At 34.6% G+C, this 22424-nt stretch overlaps 1 protein-coding gene across 1 annotated transcript in view; it reads right to left on the minus strand.

Moving 5' to 3' along the window:
* Positions 1-22424, minus strand: part of frem1a (Fras1 related extracellular matrix 1a) — a 53706-nt gene that overhangs the window by 10148 nt on the left and 21134 nt on the right. The window contains exons 12-28 of the mRNA XM_058781547.1: positions 22134-22276; positions 20517-20713; positions 20326-20416; positions 20081-20248; positions 18890-19098; positions 17910-18003; positions 17579-17831; positions 15335-15538; positions 14912-15097; positions 14495-14691; positions 12074-12281; positions 11120-11264; positions 10885-11026; positions 9761-9956; positions 9180-9444; positions 7282-7699; positions 6772-6973 (exon numbers count right to left, since the gene is read on the minus strand). Of these exons, the coding sequence (XP_058637530.1) occupies positions 6772-6973; positions 7282-7699; positions 9180-9444; positions 9761-9956; positions 10885-11026; positions 11120-11264; positions 12074-12281; positions 14495-14691; positions 14912-15097; positions 15335-15538; positions 17579-17831; positions 17910-18003; positions 18890-19098; positions 20081-20248; positions 20326-20416; positions 20517-20713; positions 22134-22276 (3318 nt within the window). The remainder of the gene's footprint in view (positions 1-6771; positions 6974-7281; positions 7700-9179; positions 9445-9760; positions 9957-10884; positions 11027-11119; positions 11265-12073; positions 12282-14494; positions 14692-14911; positions 15098-15334; positions 15539-17578; positions 17832-17909; positions 18004-18889; positions 19099-20080; positions 20249-20325; positions 20417-20516; positions 20714-22133; positions 22277-22424) is intronic.

Raw genomic sequence — 22424 nt, forward strand, 5'->3', positions numbered from 1 at the left:
ATCTGTGACGTTTCATCATTGTGTGAAAAAAAAAAAAAAAAAAAAAGTTTCATTAAAGGAACGGTTCACCTAAATTTTGGTCTTCTGGAAAACTTGCACTAACCATTTGTGTCCTTTATGAAGATGGTGGCTTTTGAGTTGTCCTTCAGCACTGCACCCACTGGAGAGACCAAGTTAACCTCAAATTTCTCATCAGCTTCCTCTAAAGAGTCCTGAACAATCTCCACTTTCCATACTCGACTGACCACCCTGGAAAAAGACACCATTTAAGTTCAGTTACCATTCATTTAGGTTTTGAATAAGCTTCTGTATTATATCTCAGTTCATTTTGTATTTGTATAAACATTCCCACAATAAATCTCCATGTTAGTGGATTACAAATGACCTGGGTCAAACTGAATCAGAGATGAAGCCGGTATAAAGTCTTTTCCAGCAAATGCCGTTAGGTCTTTCACCTATGGAAAATGACAAATGCATATTATAATCCTTTATTCTTCTTCACAAAAGAATAAAAAGCAACCAAATACACCATAACAAATAAAGCTATACCTGTACAGTCACATAAGACGAGTCCTGCACATTTCCTTCCTCTGGATGGTCAGTGAGACTGACCCTAGACTCTCACATATTACATACTCAGTCCTGGTCAGCTGCACACTGGCCCAGCTGAACTCCAGTCTGACAGAGAGAATAACATTACACATCCTAACATAAACAACATGTCATCCAAGTGAATGGGTGGAGGTGTAACACTTCATTAAAACATTAAGAAATACTCACAAATACTTATTGTTACTAGAAATGGTGATTTGTGGACGATAAAGTCTAATGAAATTAAATAGCTCAGTCACTAATCCTGCAAGAAAACAAAATCAAAGCAACATTTCAAAGCCGAAGGTTTACTTGAGAGAGGCTCCGTGTTTCCCAGCGCATCAGAAACAGCAAACTCCAGACTGTCAGTTAAAGCGTCCAGAGCAGAGTTTATGATGTAGACAATATTCTTTCTGTTCAGATCCTTCTGAGAGAAACGCTGCCTCACAAACTCACCTACAGACAAAGAGTTTACATCATGTGAATACATTAACACAGACAGATGGACAGGTAGATAGACAGACAGGTACATAGATAGATAGATAGATAGATAGATAGATAGATAGATAGATAGATAGATAGATAGATAGATAGATAGATAGATAGATAGATAGATAGATAGATAGATAGATAGATAGATAGATAGATAGATAGACAGACAGGTAAGTAAGTAGATAGATAGATAGATAGATAGATAGATAGATAGATAGATAGATAGATAGATAGATAGATAGATAGATAGATAGATAGATAGATATAGATAGATAGATAGATAGATAGATAGATAGATAGATAGATAGATAGATACATAGATACATAGATAGATAGACAGACAGACAGGTAAGTAAGTAGATAGATACAGTAGATAGATAGATAGATAGATAGATAGATAGATATAGATAGATAGATAGATAGATAGATAGATAGATAGATAGATAGATAGATAGATAGATAGATAGATAGATAGATAGATAGATAGATAGATAGACAGATAGACAGACAGACAGGTAAGTAGATAGATAGACAGACAGACAGACAGACAGACAGACAGACAGACAGATAGACAGGTAAGTAGATAGATAGATAGATAGACAGACAGACAGGTAAGATAGATAGATAGATAGATAGATAGATAGATAGATAGATAGATAGATAGATAGATAGATAGATAGATAGATAGATAGATAGATAGATAGATAGATAGATAGATAGATAGATAGGTAAGTAGACAGGTAGACAGGTAGATAGATAGATAGATAGATAGATAGATAGATAGATAGATAGATAGATAGATAGATAGATAGATAGATAGATAGATAGATAGATAGATAGATAGATAGATAGATAGATAGATAGATAGATAGATAGATACATAGATAGATACATAGATAGATAGACAGACAGACAGGTAAGTAAGTAGATAGATAGATAGATAGATAGATAGATAGATAGATAGATAGATAGATAGATAGATAGATAGATAGATAGATAGATAGATAGATAGATAGATAGATAGATAGATAGATAGATAGATAGATAGATAGATAGACAGATAGATAGACAGACAGACAGACAGGTAAGTAGATAGATAGACAGACAGACAGGTAAGTAGATAGACAGACAGACAGACAGACAGGTAAGTAAGTAGATAGATAGATAGATAGACAGACAGACAGGTAAGATAGATAGATAGATAGATAGATAGATAGATAGATAGATAGATAGATAGATAGATAGATAGATAGATAGATAGATAGATAGATAGATAGATAGATAGATAGATAGATAGATAGATAGATAGATAGATAGGTAAGTAGACAGGTAGATAGACAGGTAGATAGACAGGTAGGTAAGTAGATAGATAGATAGATAGATAGATAGATAGATAGATAGATAGATAGATAGATAGATAGATAGATAGATAGATAGATAGATAGATAGATAGATAGATAGACAGACAGAGACAGACAGACAGACAGACAGACAGACAGGTAAGTAAGTAGATAGATAGATAGATAGATAGATAGATAGATAGATAGATAGATAGATAGATAGATAGACAGGTAGGTAGGTAAGTAGATAGATAGATAGATAGATAGATAGATAGATAGATAGATAGATAGATAGATAGATAGATAGATAGACAGACAGACAGACAGACAGACAGACAGACAGACAGACAGGTAAGTAGATAGATAGACAGACAGACAGGTAAGTAGATAGACAGACAGACAGACAGACAGACAGGTAAGTAAGTAGATAGATAGATGACAGACAGACAGACAGGTAAGATAGATAGATAGATAGATAGATAGATAGATAGATAGATAGATAGATAGATAGATAGATAGATAGATAGATAGATAGATAGATAGATAGATAGATAGATAGATAGATAGATAGATATAGATAGATAGGTAAGTAGACAGATAGATAGACAGGTAGGTAAGTAGATAGATAGATAGATAGATAGATAGATAGATAGATAGATAGATAGATAGATAGATAGATAGATAGATAGATAGATGATAGATAGATAGATAGATAGACAGACAGACAGACAGGTAGGTAAGTAGACAGATAGATAGACAGGTAAGTAAGTAGATAGATAGACAGACAGGTAGGTAAGTAGACAGACAGACAGGTAGGTGGGTAGGTAAGTAGACAGACAGGTAAGTTAGTAGATAGATAGACAGACAGAGAGATAGGTAAGTAGACAGACAGACAGATAGGTAAGTAAGTAGATAGATAGACAGACAGACAGGTATGTAAGTAGATAGATAGATAGATAGATAGATAGATAGACAGACAGACAGACAGACAGACAGACAGACACAGACAGACAGACAGGTAAGTAGATAGATAGACAGACAGACAGGTAAGTAGATAGACAGACAGACAGACAGACAGGTAAGTAAGTAGATAGATAGATAGACAGAGAGACAGGTAAGTAAGATAGATAGATAGATAGATAGATAGATAGATAGATAGATAGATAGATAGATAGATAGATAGATAGATAGATAGATAGATAGATAGATAGATAGATAGATAGATAGATAGATAGATAGATAGATAGATAGATAGATAGATAGGTAAGTAGACAGATAGATAGACAGGTAGGTAAGTAGATAGATAGATAGATAGATAGATAGATAGATAGATAGATAGATAGATAGATAGATAGATAGATAGATAGATAGATAGATAGATAGACAGACAGACAGACAGACAGACAGACAGACAGACAGACAGACAGGTAGGTAAGTAGACAGATAGATAGACAGGTAAGTAAGTAGATAGATAGACAGACAGGTAGGTAAGTAGACAGACAGACAGGTAGGTAGGTAAGTAGACAGACAGGTAAGTTAGTAGATAGATAGACAGACAGACAGATAGGTAAGTAGACAGACAGACAGATAGGTAAGTAAGTAGATAGATAGACAGACAGACAGGTATGTAAGTAGATAGATAGATAGATAGATAGATAGATAGATAGATAGATAGATAGATAGATAGATAGATAGATAGATAGATAGATAGATAGATAGATAGATAGATAGATAGATATACAGACAGATAGATATACAGACAGAGATGGATATACAGACAGACAGATGGATATACAGTCAGATAGATAGATATAAAGACAGAGATGGATATACAGACAGACAGGTGGATATACAGTCAGATAGTTATACAGATAGATGAATATACAGGTGGACAGATGGATATACAGATGGATACACAGTCAGATAGATAGATAGACAGATGGATATACAGTCAGATAGAAAGATAGACAGATGGATATACAGTCGGATAGAAAGATAGACAGATAGACAGATAGATAGACAGATAGATATACAGTCAGTCAGACAGATAGATATACAGACAGATGGATATACAGTCAGATAGATAGATATACATAGATAGATAGATATACAGATAGAAGGATATACAGTCAGACAGATAGATATACAGAGAGAAGGATATACAGACAGACAGACAGATAGACAGACAGTTAACTAGACAGACAGACAGAGAGATCTCTCACCACTGGTGTAATTTTCCAGGTACCCAAAGTATGGTGCTCTGAGGATGTGATAGATCAGATCAGCATCTGCTGAGTTCAGATCCTGAGCCTTGAGCTCTCTGGAGGAAATGAAGATCCCATAACGACCATCTTTGAGTATCTCTACTTTCCACAGCGTTTCCAGCACTGCTATCTGCGGAGCGGCGCTGTCTAGAGCTTCAATCTGTGGCAGACACACACACAATCACTGCAGTATTAAAAGATGATTACAGGACAAGTGCTCAAAATCTGGAGGATAACCTGTATCATCATTATACTGTATACAGTATATCATCAAATCGCCCAGCACAAAAACTTCCTCTGCGTTTAACCACTAAAGCACAGACAAAACAGTATGACTTCCTGTAAAGCTGTATTGTGAAAAGTCCTATACAAATAAATTTCACTCGACTTGATATCCGTTGAATATGCATTTAAAAAATGTATAAAATATCTTAAAAACAGGTACAACAAAAAATTATTGTAACTAACTTGCAGTGTGAAGAAGACAGGCTCTGTTTGCACTTTTCCGTCCAGCAGGAAGCCTCTCTTCGTGCTGTCAGAGGCTGTGAATCTGAAGCGATCAATCTGAGAAGCTCCTCCAGAGTGTCTGTACGCAACATCCAAATCCTGAATATTCTGCTGGGTGAAATTACTGCCAGCGAGCAGCGGCTGCCCCTTCAACAGCAGCTGGCCGTACTGGGGCGGCTGCAGCACCCTGTAGCTCAAGGCAGTGTGTGGGCTGTCAGGGTCAGACAGGAATAAGGCATCAGGGGTCAAAGTCATGCTGGAGCCCTGGGGAACCCGCAGACCACTGTTACACACTAGTGTGGGCAGAACCTTATCAGTCATCTCCACTAGGATCTCCAGGGTCCCGTTGCGAGTTGATATGCCATTGCTGACCACAAACCTATGGATAATGTAGACATATGGACGTTATGAGTAAAAAGACAAAACACAAATCTATAAGCTTTACAATACACACACACACACAGATCTAAATCTAAAACTATAAAACAGGTGAGCAACGACTTGTAAAAAGTCATCTCACATCTTGGTCATATTTCACCCCTAAATACATAAACATCTAAAAAAAAAAAAAAAAAAAAAGTAAGAAATTTTACTTTGCAAAAAGAAAGAATTATCATATTATATGTGACCCTGGACGACAAAACCAGTCTTAAGTGTCAGTTTTTCAAAATTGAGATTTATGCATGAATAAATAAGCTTTCCATTGATGTATGGTTTGTTATGAGGACAATATTTGGCTGAGATACAACTATTTGAAAATCTGGAATCTGAGGCTGCAAAAAAATCTAAATATTGAGAAAATCGCCTTTAAAGTTGTCCAAATGAAGTTCTTAGCAATGCATATTACTGATCAAAAATAAAGTTTTGATACATTTACGGTAAGAAATTTACAAAATATCTTTACTTAATATCTTAATGATTTTTGGCATAAAAGATAGATATACATAGACAGATAGATATACAGTCAGACAGATGGATATACAGTCAGACAGATGGATATACAGTCAGATAGATATACAGTCAGATAGAAAGATAGACAGATGGATATACAGACAGACAGATGGATATACAGTCAGATAGTTATACAGATAGATGAATATACAGGTGGACAGATGGATATACAGATGGATACACAGTCAGATAGATAGATAGACAGATGGATATACAGTCAGATAGAAAGATAGACAGATGGATATACAGTCGGATAGAAAGATAGACAGATAGACAGATGGATATACAGTCAGATAGAAAGATAGACAGATGGATATACAGACAGATGGATATACAGTCAGATAGAAAGATAGACAGATGGATATACAGACAGATGGATATACAGTCAGATAGAAAGATAGACAGATAGACATAGATATACAGAGAGAACGATATACAGTCAGTCAGACAGATAGATATACAGACAGATGGATATACAGTCAGATAGATAGATATACATAGATAGATAGATATACAGATAGAAGGATATACAGTCAGACAGATAGATATACAGAGAGAAGGATATACAGACAGACAGACAGATAGACAGACAGTTAACTAGACAGACAGACAGAGAGATCTCTCACCACTGGTGTAATTTTCCAGGTACCCAAAGTATGGTGCTCTGAGGATGTGATAGATCAGATCAGCATCTGCTGAGTTCAGATCCTGAGCCTTGAGCTCTCTGGAGGAAATGAAGATCCCATAACGACCATCTTTGAGTATCTCTACTTTCCATAGCGTTTCCAGCACTGCTATCTGCGGAGCGGCGCTGTCTAGAGCTTCAATCTGTGGCAGACACACACACAATCACTGCAGTATTAAAAGATGATTACAGGACAAGTGCTCAAAATCTGGAGGATAACCTGTATCATCATTATACTGTATACAGTATATCATCAAATCGCCCAGCACAAAAACTTCCTCTGCGTTTAACCACTAAAGCACAGACAAAACAGTATGACTTCCTGTAAAGCTGTATTGTGAAAAGTCCTATACAAATAAATTTCACTCGACTTGATATACATTGAATATGCATTTAAAAAATTTATAAAATATCTTAAAAACAGGTACAACAAAAAATTATTGTAACTAACTTGCAGTGTGAAGAAGACGGGCTCTGTTTGCACTTTTCCGTCCAGCAGGAAGCCTCTCTTCGTGCTGTCAGAGGCTGTGAATCTGAAGCGATCAATCTGAGAAGCTCCTCCAGAGTGTCTGTACGCAACATCCAAATCCTGAATATTCTGCTGCGTGAAATTACTGCCAGCGAGCAGCGGCTGCCCCTTCAACAGCAGCTGGCCGTACTGGGGCGGCTGCAGCACCCTGTAGCTCAAGGCAGTGTGTGGGCTGTCAGGGTCAGACAGGAATAAGGCATCAGGGGTCAAAGTCATGCTGGAGCCCTGGGGAACCCGCAGACCACTGTTACACACTAGTGTGGGCAGAACCTTATCAGTCATCTCCACTAGGATCTCCAGGGTCCCGTTGCGAGTTGATATGCCATTGCTGACCACAAACCTATGGATAATGTAGACATATGGACGTTATGAGTAAAAAGACAAAACACAAATCTATAAGCTTTACAATACACACACACACACAGATCTAAATCTAAAACTATAAAACAGGTGAGCAACGACTTGTAAAAAGTCATCTCACATCTTGGTCATATTTCACCCCTAAATACATAAACATCTAAAAAAAAAAAAAAAAAAAAGTAAAAAGTAAGAAATTTTACTTTGCAAAAAGAAAGAATTATCATATTATATGTGACCCTGGACGACAAAACCAGTCTTAAGTGTCAGTTTTTCAAAATTGAGATTTATGCATGAATAAATAAGCTTTCCATTGATGTATGGTTTGTTAGGATAGGACAATATTTGGCTGAGATACAACTATTTGAAAATCTGGAATCTGAGGCTGCAAAAAAATCTAAATATTGAGAAAATCGCCTTTAAAGTTGTCCAAATGAAGTTCTTAGCAATGCATATTACTGATCAAAAATAAAGTTTTGATACATTTACGGTAAGAAATTTACAAAATATCTTTACTTAATATCTTAATGATTTTTGGCATAAAAGAAAAATCGATAATTTTGACCCATACAATGTATTTTTGGCTATTGCTACAAATATACCCCAGCGACTTAAGACTGGTTTTGTTGTCCAGGGTCACATATCATATTACAAGTCTCGTATTACATTAATGTAATTGTAAAATTTAATATTTAAAGACAGTTACAGTACTGACGATTTGTGTGTAAAATGTGCTAATTAATGAATGTTCCCAAAACTGGCAAATATATTATAAATATTAATAAATATTATTTTATAAAATAAACAAATAATTAAAAGAGGGAAAATCTGAAGTTTTACTTTGCAAAAGAAAGTGAAACAACACTTAGGAAAAAATATTGTGTAAAAAGTTTATATATTTTTTATATTCTTTTTTATATAAAAATAATATATAAAGCAAAATATAAATTGTGTCATATTATATTAATATTACATTACATTAATATTATCTTAATAATTCATTATAATGAACATAATGTCAATATAAAGAATATAATGTCAATACAATTAATTATGATAAATATAATGTCAAATTATAATGTCAAACAGGCTTAATTTTCTTTATTATATGTTATAAATATTATGTAATAAAATAAACAAAAATAAATAAATTTTACTTTGCAAAAGAAAGCAAAGCAACACTTAGAGAAAATATTGTGTAAAAAGTGTATATATTTTATTTATTTATATACATATGAATATAAATTATATCATATCATTTTAATATTACATTAATCACATTAATATTATATTAATATTTAATAATTAATTATCATGAATATAATGTAATAGGCTTCACTTTCTTTAAATATTATACATATTATATAAACATTGTTTTTATTATTTATGTTTGATTTTAGAGTTAAATATGATTTAAAATCTTAATTAACATATAAAATAATGCCCTTGCATGAGGTCCTTACCGCAGGGTCTCTTTAGGTGAAGTGGCTCTGTTGTCATGTACGTAACACACCAGGTTTGCTGCTACGTCCAGCTGACTGAACGACTGGATTTGCACTCCGGTGTGTTTGATGTACTCCACATGTCCATGTGCTGGAGGAACAGTGATGACGTACAGCAGCTCCTCCGGCTTGTCAGTGCCGTCTACAGCAAGCAAGATGTCTGTGGTGAGGATCACACGCTCCCCGCGACTCGTCCTCACGGGCTTCAGGAACAATGCTATGTCTCCTGGAGAGAAGCACTCGAAATGATGAATGATTTGCTGATAACTCTTGGAATATAGTATGCATATCATCAGGAAAATACATTCATATCAAGTACTTACAGTAACTTTTAATGTAGGATTTACTTCAAAACAATTTTCACTCAGAAATTAATAGTAAATTTCAAAAATGATTACAAAGAAATGGCAAGTAACATTAAATTGAAAGTGAAACTTTTAATTAAACAGTTTTCACAGTGCTGGGAACCAATCCAAATAAACAAAGGCAACTACAATAAACTAAATACATTAAAAAAAAAGAGAATAAAGCAGAAGCCGCACCTTTCTCCAGCTCTTTGACTGTGATGTGGAAGTGCTGTGCAGGAGAGCGGTTCTTGCCATCCAACAGGTGGAAGACAAAGAAGTCAGCAGCGGCTGCTCCAGGATGACCGGTGTGAAGGTAACGTAACAGGTTCATATCCAAAACCTGCTGAGAGCAGTTCATCCCTGCTGATACAGACACCCAGTCTGTGCCTACCTGAGGAACAGCAGACAACCAGTGTGTCAGTGGCTTAAAGGAACAGTTCACACAGAAATGAAAATGTGCGGAAAATATACTCAGGCCATCCCAGATGTAGATTTTGTTTCTTCATCAGAACAGATTTGGAGAAATTTATCATTAAATTTCTTGCTCACCAGTGGATCCTCTGCAGTGAATGGGTGCCGTCAGAATGAGAGTCCAAACAGCTGATAAAAACATCACAGTAATGCACAAGTAATCCACACCACTCCAGTCCATCAGTTGATGTCTTGTGAAGTGAAAAGCTGTGTGTTTTTAAGAAACAAATCCATTATTAATGTTGCTTCTGGCTTCAATGCGAGTCCATAATGTTTTTTATCAGCTGTTCGGACTCTCATTCTGACGGCACCCACTCATTTTGGGATCTGGGATCTCTTCCAATGAAGAAAGAAACTCATCTACATCTTGGATGGCCTGAGGATGAGTACATTTTCAGCAAATTTTCATTTTTGGGTGAACTATTCCTTTAAGGTGCATTCACACAAATAAAGATAAAGTTTTAATAATTGTTCTATACCACACCACAACTATAATGATTTTTTTTTTTCCAGTTGATGAACAATAAAGATATTGATAGCCGATCAGAATCTACTCGAATCAATGAGCTTCAGCATTTAAAGCAGGAGATGACATAACTGCAGTGTGTGTTCATAATAAACAGAACCATACTTTCTTAGTGTGAAGAACATGTAAAGAACCTTTAGTGCACTGGAAAGGTTCCGTGGATGTTAAAGGTTCTTCATGGAACCACAGTTGCCAATAAAGAACCTTTATTTTTAAGAGAGCCATTATGATACAAATTGTTAGTTTAAAGGTATAAATAATGAACATACAAGTATATGTGATATTTTTTTGACTGCAGACAAAACTAAACTAGTAAACTGACCTTCATCTGAATGACACCATGGCTCGGTATGCTCTCAAACACATAGATAATGTCGGAGGATGGAGTGTCTTTATCGTGAGCGCTGAGCACAGCACTGGAGATCAGCCGGGACTCCCCAGCCTCCATCTCAATCCCAGTGCTCCTGTGTTTGGGAGGGTTTTTTTCAAAGAGATTTACCACTTAAATGGCTAACAGTAGAAGATGATTTACTGCAATGACATTAATTTGCAGTTACCGTATAATCTGCGGCTCCTCGTCATTGACAGGCAGCACTTTGACTCGCACGTGTTTCTGGAGCTGGTGTTTCCCGTCAGAGAGCTGAACAATAAATCCATCCTGATCACTCTCAGAGTCATCGTGCACGTACATCAGAGTCATGCCTGAGGACAGAGTAACACAAACAGACTACAGTGTTGATATATGCTTCTAATTGATCAAGTAAATTCACATTAAATCATTTACAATGACATATAAGATTTCTATTTTAGATTAATTCTGTTCTTTTAAATGTTCTATTACAGTTTTTTTCAACTGCTTACATTTTCAAAACTTTGCCTCTTTTTTTTTCAAAACTTTACACACAAATCCGAGAATTGCACACACAAAATGCAAAATGCCTCACATCTTTTCACTGCATTCAAAATATCACAAACACATCTCAAAAGCAAACATTTGCAAACACCTTTGCCATCAAATTCCTGTTAGATTTTTGTGTGTTACATTGCGTGTTGTGCTTTGCAAAAAGTGATTTATGAAACTGAAAACCGAGTCTGAAAGGACGAGAATTAGTGTATGGTTTTGCAGATTTTGTGTGTGCTTCTGCTGTTTGAGTGTTTGACAAGTAAAGATTTAGTGTGTAAGCAAAAAATGTATTTAAAGAATCCTGTAAAAAAAAAAAAATGCATCACGGTTTACACAAAAATAAGAAGCAACACAATTGTTTTCTAAATTGATAATAATCAGAAATGTTCCTTGAGCAGCAAATCAGCATATTAGAATGATTTCTGAAGGATCGTGAAGGACACAGAAGACTGGAGTAATGATGCTGAAAATTACATTTTAACATATATTGAAATAGAAAACAATTCTTTTAAACTGTAATAATATTTCACAATTTTACTGTTTTTACTGTAGACCATACAATTTGGACTTGGAGGGGCGATGGGCATAAAAGTCCTTTTTGCAGTACCGTTTCTGAGGTCGTCCATGGTGAAGTGCTCCACAGGGATCTCAGATCCACGCTTGTGAAGTGTCACATCATTGCCGTGTGGCACACTCATGATGGATCCGTGCTGAGGCTGCTGAACTATGCTGAACATTAAACGCTCTCTGGGAACATCAAGATCCACCGCACTGATTATAGATGAGTCCAGCTCTTTCATGTCTCCCTCCCGAACCTAAAAGACAAACACTGGTCATCACAACTGAACTGAAAGACAGACTATGCCAAATGTACAGTATAAACCTAATCTTTTTTTCTTGCACTTACTCGGCTGTGTTATATACCCAGCTAATAAAATATGTTCTAAGAACGTTTTGCTAACGTTCCCATTAAGTTAAAAATAGAACATTTCTGAATGTTCTCTGAACGTTCAAACCATCCAGTTTTTTAAATGCTTTAAAACGTTTTTTTCTTGCTTATGGAACATTACTTTTGAATGTCCTCTGGACTTTCTGAAACAAGTAGCAACATTCAAAAAACATTAGACGGACATCTAACTAAAACGTTGAACAATGAACAATATACTGTGTAAATAATCTTTTTAAGCTAACATTTTGACAGCATTATTAAAGACCAGATAACATTGAACAAATGTTCTGTTAACATCACTGGAAGAAATCACAACTTTGAGTGAACTTTACCATAACATTAGCCAAACTTCTCTCATATGAACTGACTAGAGCAGCGGTTCTTAAACTTTTAAATATTTGGTACCACCATAATGACCAACATTAAAATACAGTTGCGTAGTAGGCCTAACTATTCAGCTACAGCTCTGCACAGTTCAAAAATGAGGCAGTTTTATTTCTAATAAGCATATTTATTGTTGTAAATGTACCTACCCACTGGCCTCCGTTACATAAGCCACTTTAACATTGTAAATACACAGTTTGAACATTAACACTGCACTGTGCTTACATACAGGTAAATTAAAAAAAGCTTAAATAATGATTAAATTAAAATGTGTTGTACCTAAAAGTTAAATAAAAACTGTACTGTACTTAAATGTTAAAAAAAACTTTACTCAAATAAAGATTAAATTAAAATGTATTGTGTTTTAACCTTAATTTATATTTAATTTAGTGATTCCTCTGCGTGCCACTAGAGAGAGCCTGAGTACCACACTTTGAGAACCACTGGACTAGAGCACTGTTTCTTGATAAAGATCATGCCGAAGTATAAACACAAAAACCTAATTGTTTTATTCAATTACTCAGCTGTGCTATATATGCAGCTAATACGTTCTAAGAACTTTTTTAACATTCCATTAAGTTAAAACAAAACATTATTACTGAATGTTTTAGGAACTTTTTGCTAATGTTCTCAATAGGTTATAAAAATGTTATTTCTGAATGTCCTCTGAATGTTGAAAACATCCTTTTTTTATGTTTTAAAAACTCTTTTAATGCAAACATTAAAGGAATATTACAATTGATCATTTTGCAAACATTAGGGGAACATTACTTTTGAATGTCTTCTAACCATTCTGAATCAAGTGATAACATTTGTGACCCTGGACAACAAAACCGGTCTTAAGTCGCTGGGGTATATTAGTAGCAATAGCCAACAATACATTGTATGGGTCAAAATTATCAATTTTTCTTTTATGCCAAAAATCATTAAGATATTAAGTAAAGATTATGTACCTTTAAGATTTTTTGTAAATTTCCTACCATAAATATATCAAAACTTAATTTTTGATTAGTAATATGCATTGCTAAGAACTCAATATTTAGATTTTTTGCACCCTCAGATTCCAGATTTTCAAATAGTTGTATCTCAGCCAAATATTGTCCTAACAAACCATACATCAATAGAAATCTTATTTTTCAGCTTTCAGATGATGTATAAATCTCAATTTCAAAAATTTTACCCATATGACTGGTTTTGTGGTCCAGGGTCACATTTAAAAACGCTAACACTTTATTTTAAGGTCTCTTAACTAGTTGCTTATTAGCATGCATATTACTACAATATTAGCCCTTTATTAGTAGTAATGAAGCACATATTCTACATGGCCTTATTCTACATCCCTAATCCTACCCAATACCTAAACTTAACAACTACCTTACTAACTATTAATAAGCAGCAAATTAGGAATTTATTGAGGAGAAAGTCGTAGATAATAATGAATAAGTTTTCCCTATTCTAAAGTGTTACCAAAGAAACATTATACACGAACGTCCAACTAAAACCTTTCAGGAAAAAAAAAAAACGTTTCATGAACGATGTATCCATAATGTTTTTTAGCTCACATTTGGAGAACATTAATAAAGACCAGACAACTTTTGAATGAACATTCCATTAATGAGAACCTTGACAGAACGTTAAACCAATGCTCTGAAAACATTCCCCATTAGCTGGTTACGAGATTACTCTCTGACTGACCGTGATGTTTCTGGCCAGGAATTCTGGAATCTCGTCATTGGTTGGACGGATGATAATGTAGAGAGGGACTGAAGAGGACTGCTGTTTCCCGTCGGACACATGCAGCATGAGCTGGTCGGTGGTGGGCTCCATCCTCTGGTGTCTAGACTGGACATAGTTAATGTGTCCATTCAACACGTCCCTGTAGGTGAAAGAGGCTGAACAAGGAAAAACAACACTATCAGTGCTGGGTAGATTACTTACAAAGTGTAGTCTGTTACTGAATACAAATTACATGATGAAAACTGCAGTCAGTAATGTAATCTAGATTACTCATTTATTTTAGGCAATGTATTCGGACTACTTTTAGATCGTTTTAGATTCATTTTGATCTAACTTGTTTAGAGCAGCTTTAAGATTCAGTGAAATGTGACTCACCAATACTGATTCCCATGTTGCTCTTTTCGAATCCTGGACTGGGCAGGATGTTTTCTATGTATCCAAACTGTGGCGGAGCAGCCAGAATGAGGTTAAGGTCCTCTGGAGCAGAGTCTTGGTCTTCGACTCTCAGATGAGTGACCGTGATGGAGGCTGACCCGCCCTCATCCACCATAAACACCTCTCCTGATGTGAGAAAAGATGATTTGTGGACTCTAGCATGTAAACAACTAAAATATGTCTTCTGAAAAGAGGTGCACTTAATTGTATTAAGTAGTATACTTCAAATCAATTCAGGTCAATTTTGTACAAACATACTTGCTGATAATACAATATTAATAAAATTAAAGGCCACTTAAGTGAATTCGAACAGAGATACTTTTATGACTGTTCTAACATCAGAAAGAAAAGTGTTCCCATTACCGACAGCTATAGATGGTGGTTGGTTGTTCACAGGATAAACGGTGATATTAAGGTCATAGACAGGCAGGGCGTTCTGTACTTCAGGTGTTTGTGCGTTGAATACAGTGGCTCTGTCACTGCAACAGGAAGAAACTGGCCCCGATTCTCCATCAGAGATCACAAACGTAACGACATCATGACGTGGCTGCAGCCCAATCTCTTGTCCTTGAGTGTATGATTGATATTAATTAGTTATTGCAGATATTTATAATCAAAATTAAGAAACATTATCATACAAATGCATATATATATATATACCACTGTGAAATAGAAGTGCACTTAATTGTATTGAATGTGCGCATGTACTGAACTTCAATTCTTAAAAGTATTTTTGAAAAAAAAAAAAAAAACTGTACTTGCACATAATGTAATATTAATTAAATAAAAAGCCACTTAAGTGTACTTAAAGAGAATACACTTTCATGACTGTTTTTGAACACACTTAAGTACACTTTTTATAATAAAATAAAGTACATTTTAAATCATTGTTTTAATACATTTTTGAAGAAATACACTTATGATGACATAATAAAGCACTTGTAAAGGTTTTGGTAGTGTGTGTTATTCAATATTACATTTAAGCATTTCAAATGTGCAATTACAAATATATGTAAATACGTGACAAACAAGTGTCAATAGAAATAACATTAAAACATATAAGTTTACCATATACTGTATGTGTGTCTGTACATTCAGCAGAACACTTAAACTATATTTCAAAGTCAATAGAAAAAATTATGAAACCTTACTTAAGTGGGTCAAAAGGCACTCTAAAGTTCAGCTAATTACATTTAACATAAATTTAAACTACAATTCATGTTAATTTAATTGCAATTAACATGCAATTAAGTGTCCGAAAACATCACATTCAGTAAGTTTACACTTAAGTATATTATTTTCAAGCATCAATTCTTGTTTTGAAAGTATGCTAAAGTGTATTTTATTTTCAAAAAGGTAGGTCAAAATTAGGGGTGTCAACGTTAACGCGTTAACGCATGCGATTAATAAAAACAATTTTACGCGTTAATATTTTTTTAACGCAGATTAAACGTTTGATAAGGTTTGACCCCAACTTCTTGCCGTCATCGCAGCGCGGAAGGTTATCTGTCATTGTGTGATGAGGGTACAGCACCAGTGTTACCAGGGTAACGGCACAAGTGGGCTATTTTGAAAATACAGTCGTGGGAAAAATTACAGAGTCATGGGTTGCGTTTTTTTGGGCTACTTTTTTAATGTACCGCAGCCGCCCAAAGTGTATATAGACAAATAAAAGTTAAAATAGATCCTTTTACTAATGTGTATTATACTTGGAATGTATCCCTGGCAACTTAAGAACGGAGAGGCGGTTGTAACATCAAACAACGTGAGTTTCAGCAGAGCATACATGTTAAGGCTTTTACACAGCAGAAATAAACTTGACAACAGACACTATAGATTATATAAGATAATAAACACACAATTACGATAGATATGGTCTGTATGTGATTTTCTTGAGATGAATGTGTGCATCTGAAATGCTAATTTGTGCAGTGATATAAAAGGCTATAAATAGCGTATTTTAACAACAGTAAATGAACAAATTCCACATGTGATCGCAAAAGGAAGTTATTAGAAACACTCGATGGCGGTTTGAAGTGAGTTCTGAGTAAAAGTGTATTATTAATCTCATAAATTGTTTTATGTAGCATGATGCTAATATTAGCTCTAATGCACCTGCAGAACAGGTCCAATTCATCTTTATGATGCATTTTGTCATAATACTTCACGTAAGGTCGCAAGTAATGTTTTGTTGTATTTATTTAGAAACACTTTTGATAATAGTTGGGTAAATGTATACTTGGATTGAAGCGATGTGGCTTGGTAAACGTTTTATTGCCAGTTTAAAGGCTGATAATGGCTGAATAAAAACAAAAGAATAATGATAAAAGAATAATAAGGATTATGTCTCATACCTGGCGGAGGTGTGAAAGGTTCTGTTTCCTTAAACTAGTTTGTCATGCATTTCTTTTTCAACACATTTACAGGTAAATCCTAGTATTTTAAATTTGCGATTAATCATGATTAATCGCAGTCCACGACTGTGATTAACGCGATTAATTTTTTTAATCGATTGACAGCACTAGTCAAAATATGGTTAGATATAAAATGAAACAGAAACATAATCAATATAAAAAAAAAAAACAAGGACTATTATTCTCATATTACCTGTGTGTCTATAGGAGATTAAGCCAGCAGTTATATCCGCTTGAATGAAGCGGTCCACAATGATGCCGTTTCTTTGAACTACCCCATGATATGGTTGTCGGGCGATCATATACATCAGGGTGCCGTCGTCACTGTCAGGATCAGTGGCACAGATGTACTCTATGGTGATCAGCACTTCCTGTCCCTCGGCACAGACTAAAACATGCTTCAATCCTGGCACGAGGACTGGCACCTCGTCGTTGACTAGCGTCACCTGTCAAACATGGGTTTGTTAGATGTCTTCATGTGTTTCTGTTGCGATAAAAAAATGAAAACAACAAATCTTCATTACCTTGACACGTAGTACAAAGTCAGCAATATTTATCCCATCCGTGGCAATGAATTTAATATCATCATGTTCTGTCTCAGAGCTGTCGTGGCGATATCTGTTGAGACAAAAGAGTCACAACTAAAGATAAAACAGAGGAAAAGAACCAGCAAAGTGGAATTTAACTTAAAGGGACAGTTCACCCAAAAATGAAAATTTTGTCATCATTTACTCACCCTCATGTCAATACAAACCTGTATTATTATTACTGTAGTTTATTTCTTCTCTTGAAAACAAAAGAAGATACAATATTTTAAAGAATGTTGGTATGAAACAGTTGACGGTAGCCATTGACTTCCATAGTTGTTGTTTTTTTACCCCATACTATTAAAGTCAATGGCTACCGTCAACATTCTTCAAAATATCTTTTTTTATGTTCAACATAGATTTTTGGGTTAACTATGCCTTTAAGGCAAGACACCCCAGGTGAACAGAGTAAAAAATTGAACCAATATCACTAAAAGTTGATTGATTATACTAAAAGTTTCAAACATTTTTGTATTACAATTTTTCTGAAATGGTATGTTTAAATATGCAAATTCATTATCTCATTAAATATGCATACATTTGCATACATTTCTGGAAATTAAATTTAAACATTAGATAAAGTCAGGTTTAAAATTAATTTAGTTAACATATCGGAGGTAAAGGTTTTTTTACAGGGGAATTTTGGATATCTCTTTTTATCACTTAATAAATACTATAAATACATAAAAATATATATTTTCACCATGTTTTTAGGAATATATAATTGTGGCATAAAATCAGGCAAATTATATATGAACAAACCTATGTTAAAATCTAAATTCTGAATATAGATAAGAATAAAACCATATAGTTTTTATGTATGTATAAAAAAAAAAAAAAAAAAGGTTACCATTGTTTTTGCCTGAAGTGTCTTGCATTACAGTGTTTATGACAAACTATGAGGAACCACATCTGACCTAACTTTTAGGCTTTTCAGATCCCTGACTGTGAATATCTGGCCTGGACTCATGGCTGTGCCGTCCAGGTAAATGCTGCCATGCTGGGGTCCGGTCTTCAGCTCCACGTGCAGAGAGTCCTGTAGAGAGTCCTGGTCTGATAGACGCATGTGATCTTCACTCACCCAGCTCTCTCCACCCTCATCCACCGCCAGCGGCTTCACATGCACCTACAGATGACATCCAGCACTCAACTAGCGCTTGTGTTTGTATAGCACTGATATCTATGAATAATAAAGTGTTATAGTTTGGAAAAGAGGTGAGTAGGATGAGGTGATGATAAAAGGTGTAGCATCAGCAGCACTTATGCTAATAGTTCTAACTCTACTAATTTGAGCAAGCTCAAAATAAAAGAAAATCCATTTTTATCAATTCTATGAAATCTATCCTAATATATAAAACTGTGATAACGTGTAGCATTAGTAAAATCACTTAGCAACTTGAACAAGTTAAAAATACATAATAATAAAAAAATAAAATATAAAAAATTAATTCTAATTCAAAATATTCACAAAAAGTATAATAGTATATCATTGATACTAAAATAACACTGTCACACAGATTTGAAAACCTGGATATGAGAAAGCCTAATTTTAAAATTGGCATTTAAAAACCTGGAAACATCATGTAAATGAATACATAAAAATATATACTGTATATATATTTTGGGTAAATGCTATTTGTGAGTAAATAAAAAATGTATTCAGTTATTGAAACTTTTGTTATCCTGTAATATAATTGTTTTAATTATTTTAGTTATTATACAGTATATGATCATTATAATATTTTTTTTATACTAAAATATTAATATTAATATATTGACACTCCTAGTTTCCGTAAATAGAAAAGGTTGAAAATGAGCAGCTTTATCATTACAGCAAAGGTAATGAAAAATAAACATCTTAATGGGTCTTTGAATATTGAAAATAGGGGCCTTGCAGTCAAAAAGGTTGAGAACCGCTGCTCTGTGATATTCTAGTCCCTACATATGGCTCCAGTTCCTCCTTTAATTAAAATCTATTCTTTGGGCCATTTTAATAATGTCCATCATGTGAATATCAGTTTACTTACAGTAGAACAGTAATATAGCACAAGTCTCCTCGATAAGCAATTCTAGCTAATGATTGTCTGTTCTGGATTGGGTTGCTGTACCTCTGGTGCCAGGTTATCCACCGGCAGGACCGTTATATTGAAGCAGATTCCAGCGGTCGTGCTGCCTTGCTGATTGGTCACTGACAGGACAAACTGGATGTGCTGAGGGAACGGGCCAATGTCCAGGATGGGGGGCATGTAAGCAACCTTCATGTAGTTGACCGCATGCTACAAAGAGAGGATCATGTACAGCTTCAGATGCTTTTGGGAAAATAATATGTCAAAACCTAGTTCAGTGTATTTACCTGAGTAAAAAGTCTCAGCATTGGAGCATTTGGGTCCTTGGTAAATTTTGGGATGCTGTCAACCAGAAACAACCTTCCTGCATCAGACCCTCTGGAAATTAAAGCATACAGCTCATACATGTGAAGTTATATGCAGCAGGAAATTGAATTGCATCCTGTGGCTTCTTATGCAGAGTGGTTTAATTTTGTACCCATAGGTGGTGCTGTAGAAAGGTGGAGTGGTGACGGTGTACGTGAGCTCACTATCTGGCGACTCCAAATCCACAAAGTGCAGCTGCTGCTTGGTCAAGTAGATGACATCGGTCTCATTGACAAACAGGTGCCTGGTCACACCTGCTGCCTCCTGTGGAGGCTGATCAGGGACGGGCTGGATTTGAATCACGATGACCTACAAAGATCACCTGGTTAGTGAAAAACCACATGTGTCCAGTTTTCTTGTCTTGATGACAATATTATTTGTGACCCTGGACCACAAAACCAGCCATAAAGGTCAGTCATTTTTTACTGGGTTTTTTAGGACAATATTTGGCCGAGATACAACTATTTAAAAATCTGGAATCTGAGGATGCAAATAAAAATATAAAAAATATAAATATTGAGAAAATCGCATTTAAAGTTGTCCAATGAAGTTCTTAGCCATGCATATTACTAATCAAAATGTAAAGCTTTGATATATTTACGGTAGGAAATTTACAAAATATCTTGATGGAACATGATCTTTAATGATTTTTGGCATAAAAGAAAAATGGATAATTTTGACCCATACAGTGTATTGTTAGCTATTGCTACAAATATACCTGTGCTACTTACGACTGCTTTTGTGCTCCAGGGTCACTTTTAGAAAAATATTTCTTACAACATTTGACTAACTTTATTTTCACCTCAAATATAACATTATGTGAACATTTATCTTGTAATATTCTAAGAATGTTAAAATGTCTAGGTTTCTTGTTTTGATTATAACGTTATTTAAAAGTTACAAAAAAGTTTCTTACCACTTTGCACTAACTTTAATTTTACCTAAAATATGACGTTATTTGACTGTTTATTTTTATTATTTTAAGAATGTTTAAATGTCTGGGTTTCTTGTTATGATTATAACGCTATTTAAAGGTTACAAAAATGTTTCTTAGAACGTTGTACTAACATTATTTTCACCTAAAATATAATGCTATTTGATGTATTTATTTTCAATATTCTGAGAACTTAAAATGTCTGTTTTTTTTATTGTGTTTATAATATTATTTAAAGGTTACAAACATGTTTCTTACAACATTCTAGATTCAACTAACTTTATTTTCACCTAAAATACAATGCTATTGCACTGTTTATTTTTAATAGTCTAAAAATTTTTAAATGTCAGCTTTTTGCCGTGATAATAACGTTATTTAAAGGTTACAAAAATGTTTCTTACAACATCCTACAAACTTAATTTTCACCTAAAATGTTATTTTTATGTTTATTTTTAATATTTTAAGAAGGTTAAAATGTCATGATCATAATGTTATTTAAAGATTAAGAAAAAGAAACATTTCTTAGAACGTTCTTCAAATATAAATAGCATCATAAGGACGTTCCGAGAATGTTGTTCTAAGAACGTTTTCTCTCAACGTTATGACAAGAGATATCAAATATTAATAAGGTTATAAGAACATTCCATAAACATTAGTTTAGGAAGGTTTTGTCCTAACATTTATATAACTTTTTAAAAATACATGAGTGAATGTTGTAAGACCGTTCCCTGTTAGCTGGGAATAATGTTAGAGATATTACATCAATCAGGAGGATGGAGGATATCCAGAAATTACCTGAGGCTCTGAGAGATTAGGAGGGTCATGAAAGTCAGAGAGCACCACCTCAAAAGAGTCATCGAACTCCTCACAGCCTGAGTGCCGATAGTAGATGATGGAGTGGAAGACGTCCTTCTGAAGAAAACGGGTCACAGGATATCCTGCACAAGTATAAAACAGTATTTAATGGACACCTGAGGAAACTCAGTTCCCCAAGAATGAATTACACAACAAAGGTGCTTCACGATGCCATAGAAGAACCTTTTTTGTCTAAACGGTTCCATAAAGAGCCCTAAACATCTGAAGAAC

Source organism: Onychostoma macrolepis, chromosome 07 (genome assembly GCF_012432095.1).
Source record: "Onychostoma macrolepis isolate SWU-2019 chromosome 07, ASM1243209v1, whole genome shotgun sequence".
NCBI classification, from domain to species: domain Eukaryota; kingdom Metazoa; phylum Chordata; class Actinopteri; order Cypriniformes; family Cyprinidae; genus Onychostoma; species Onychostoma macrolepis.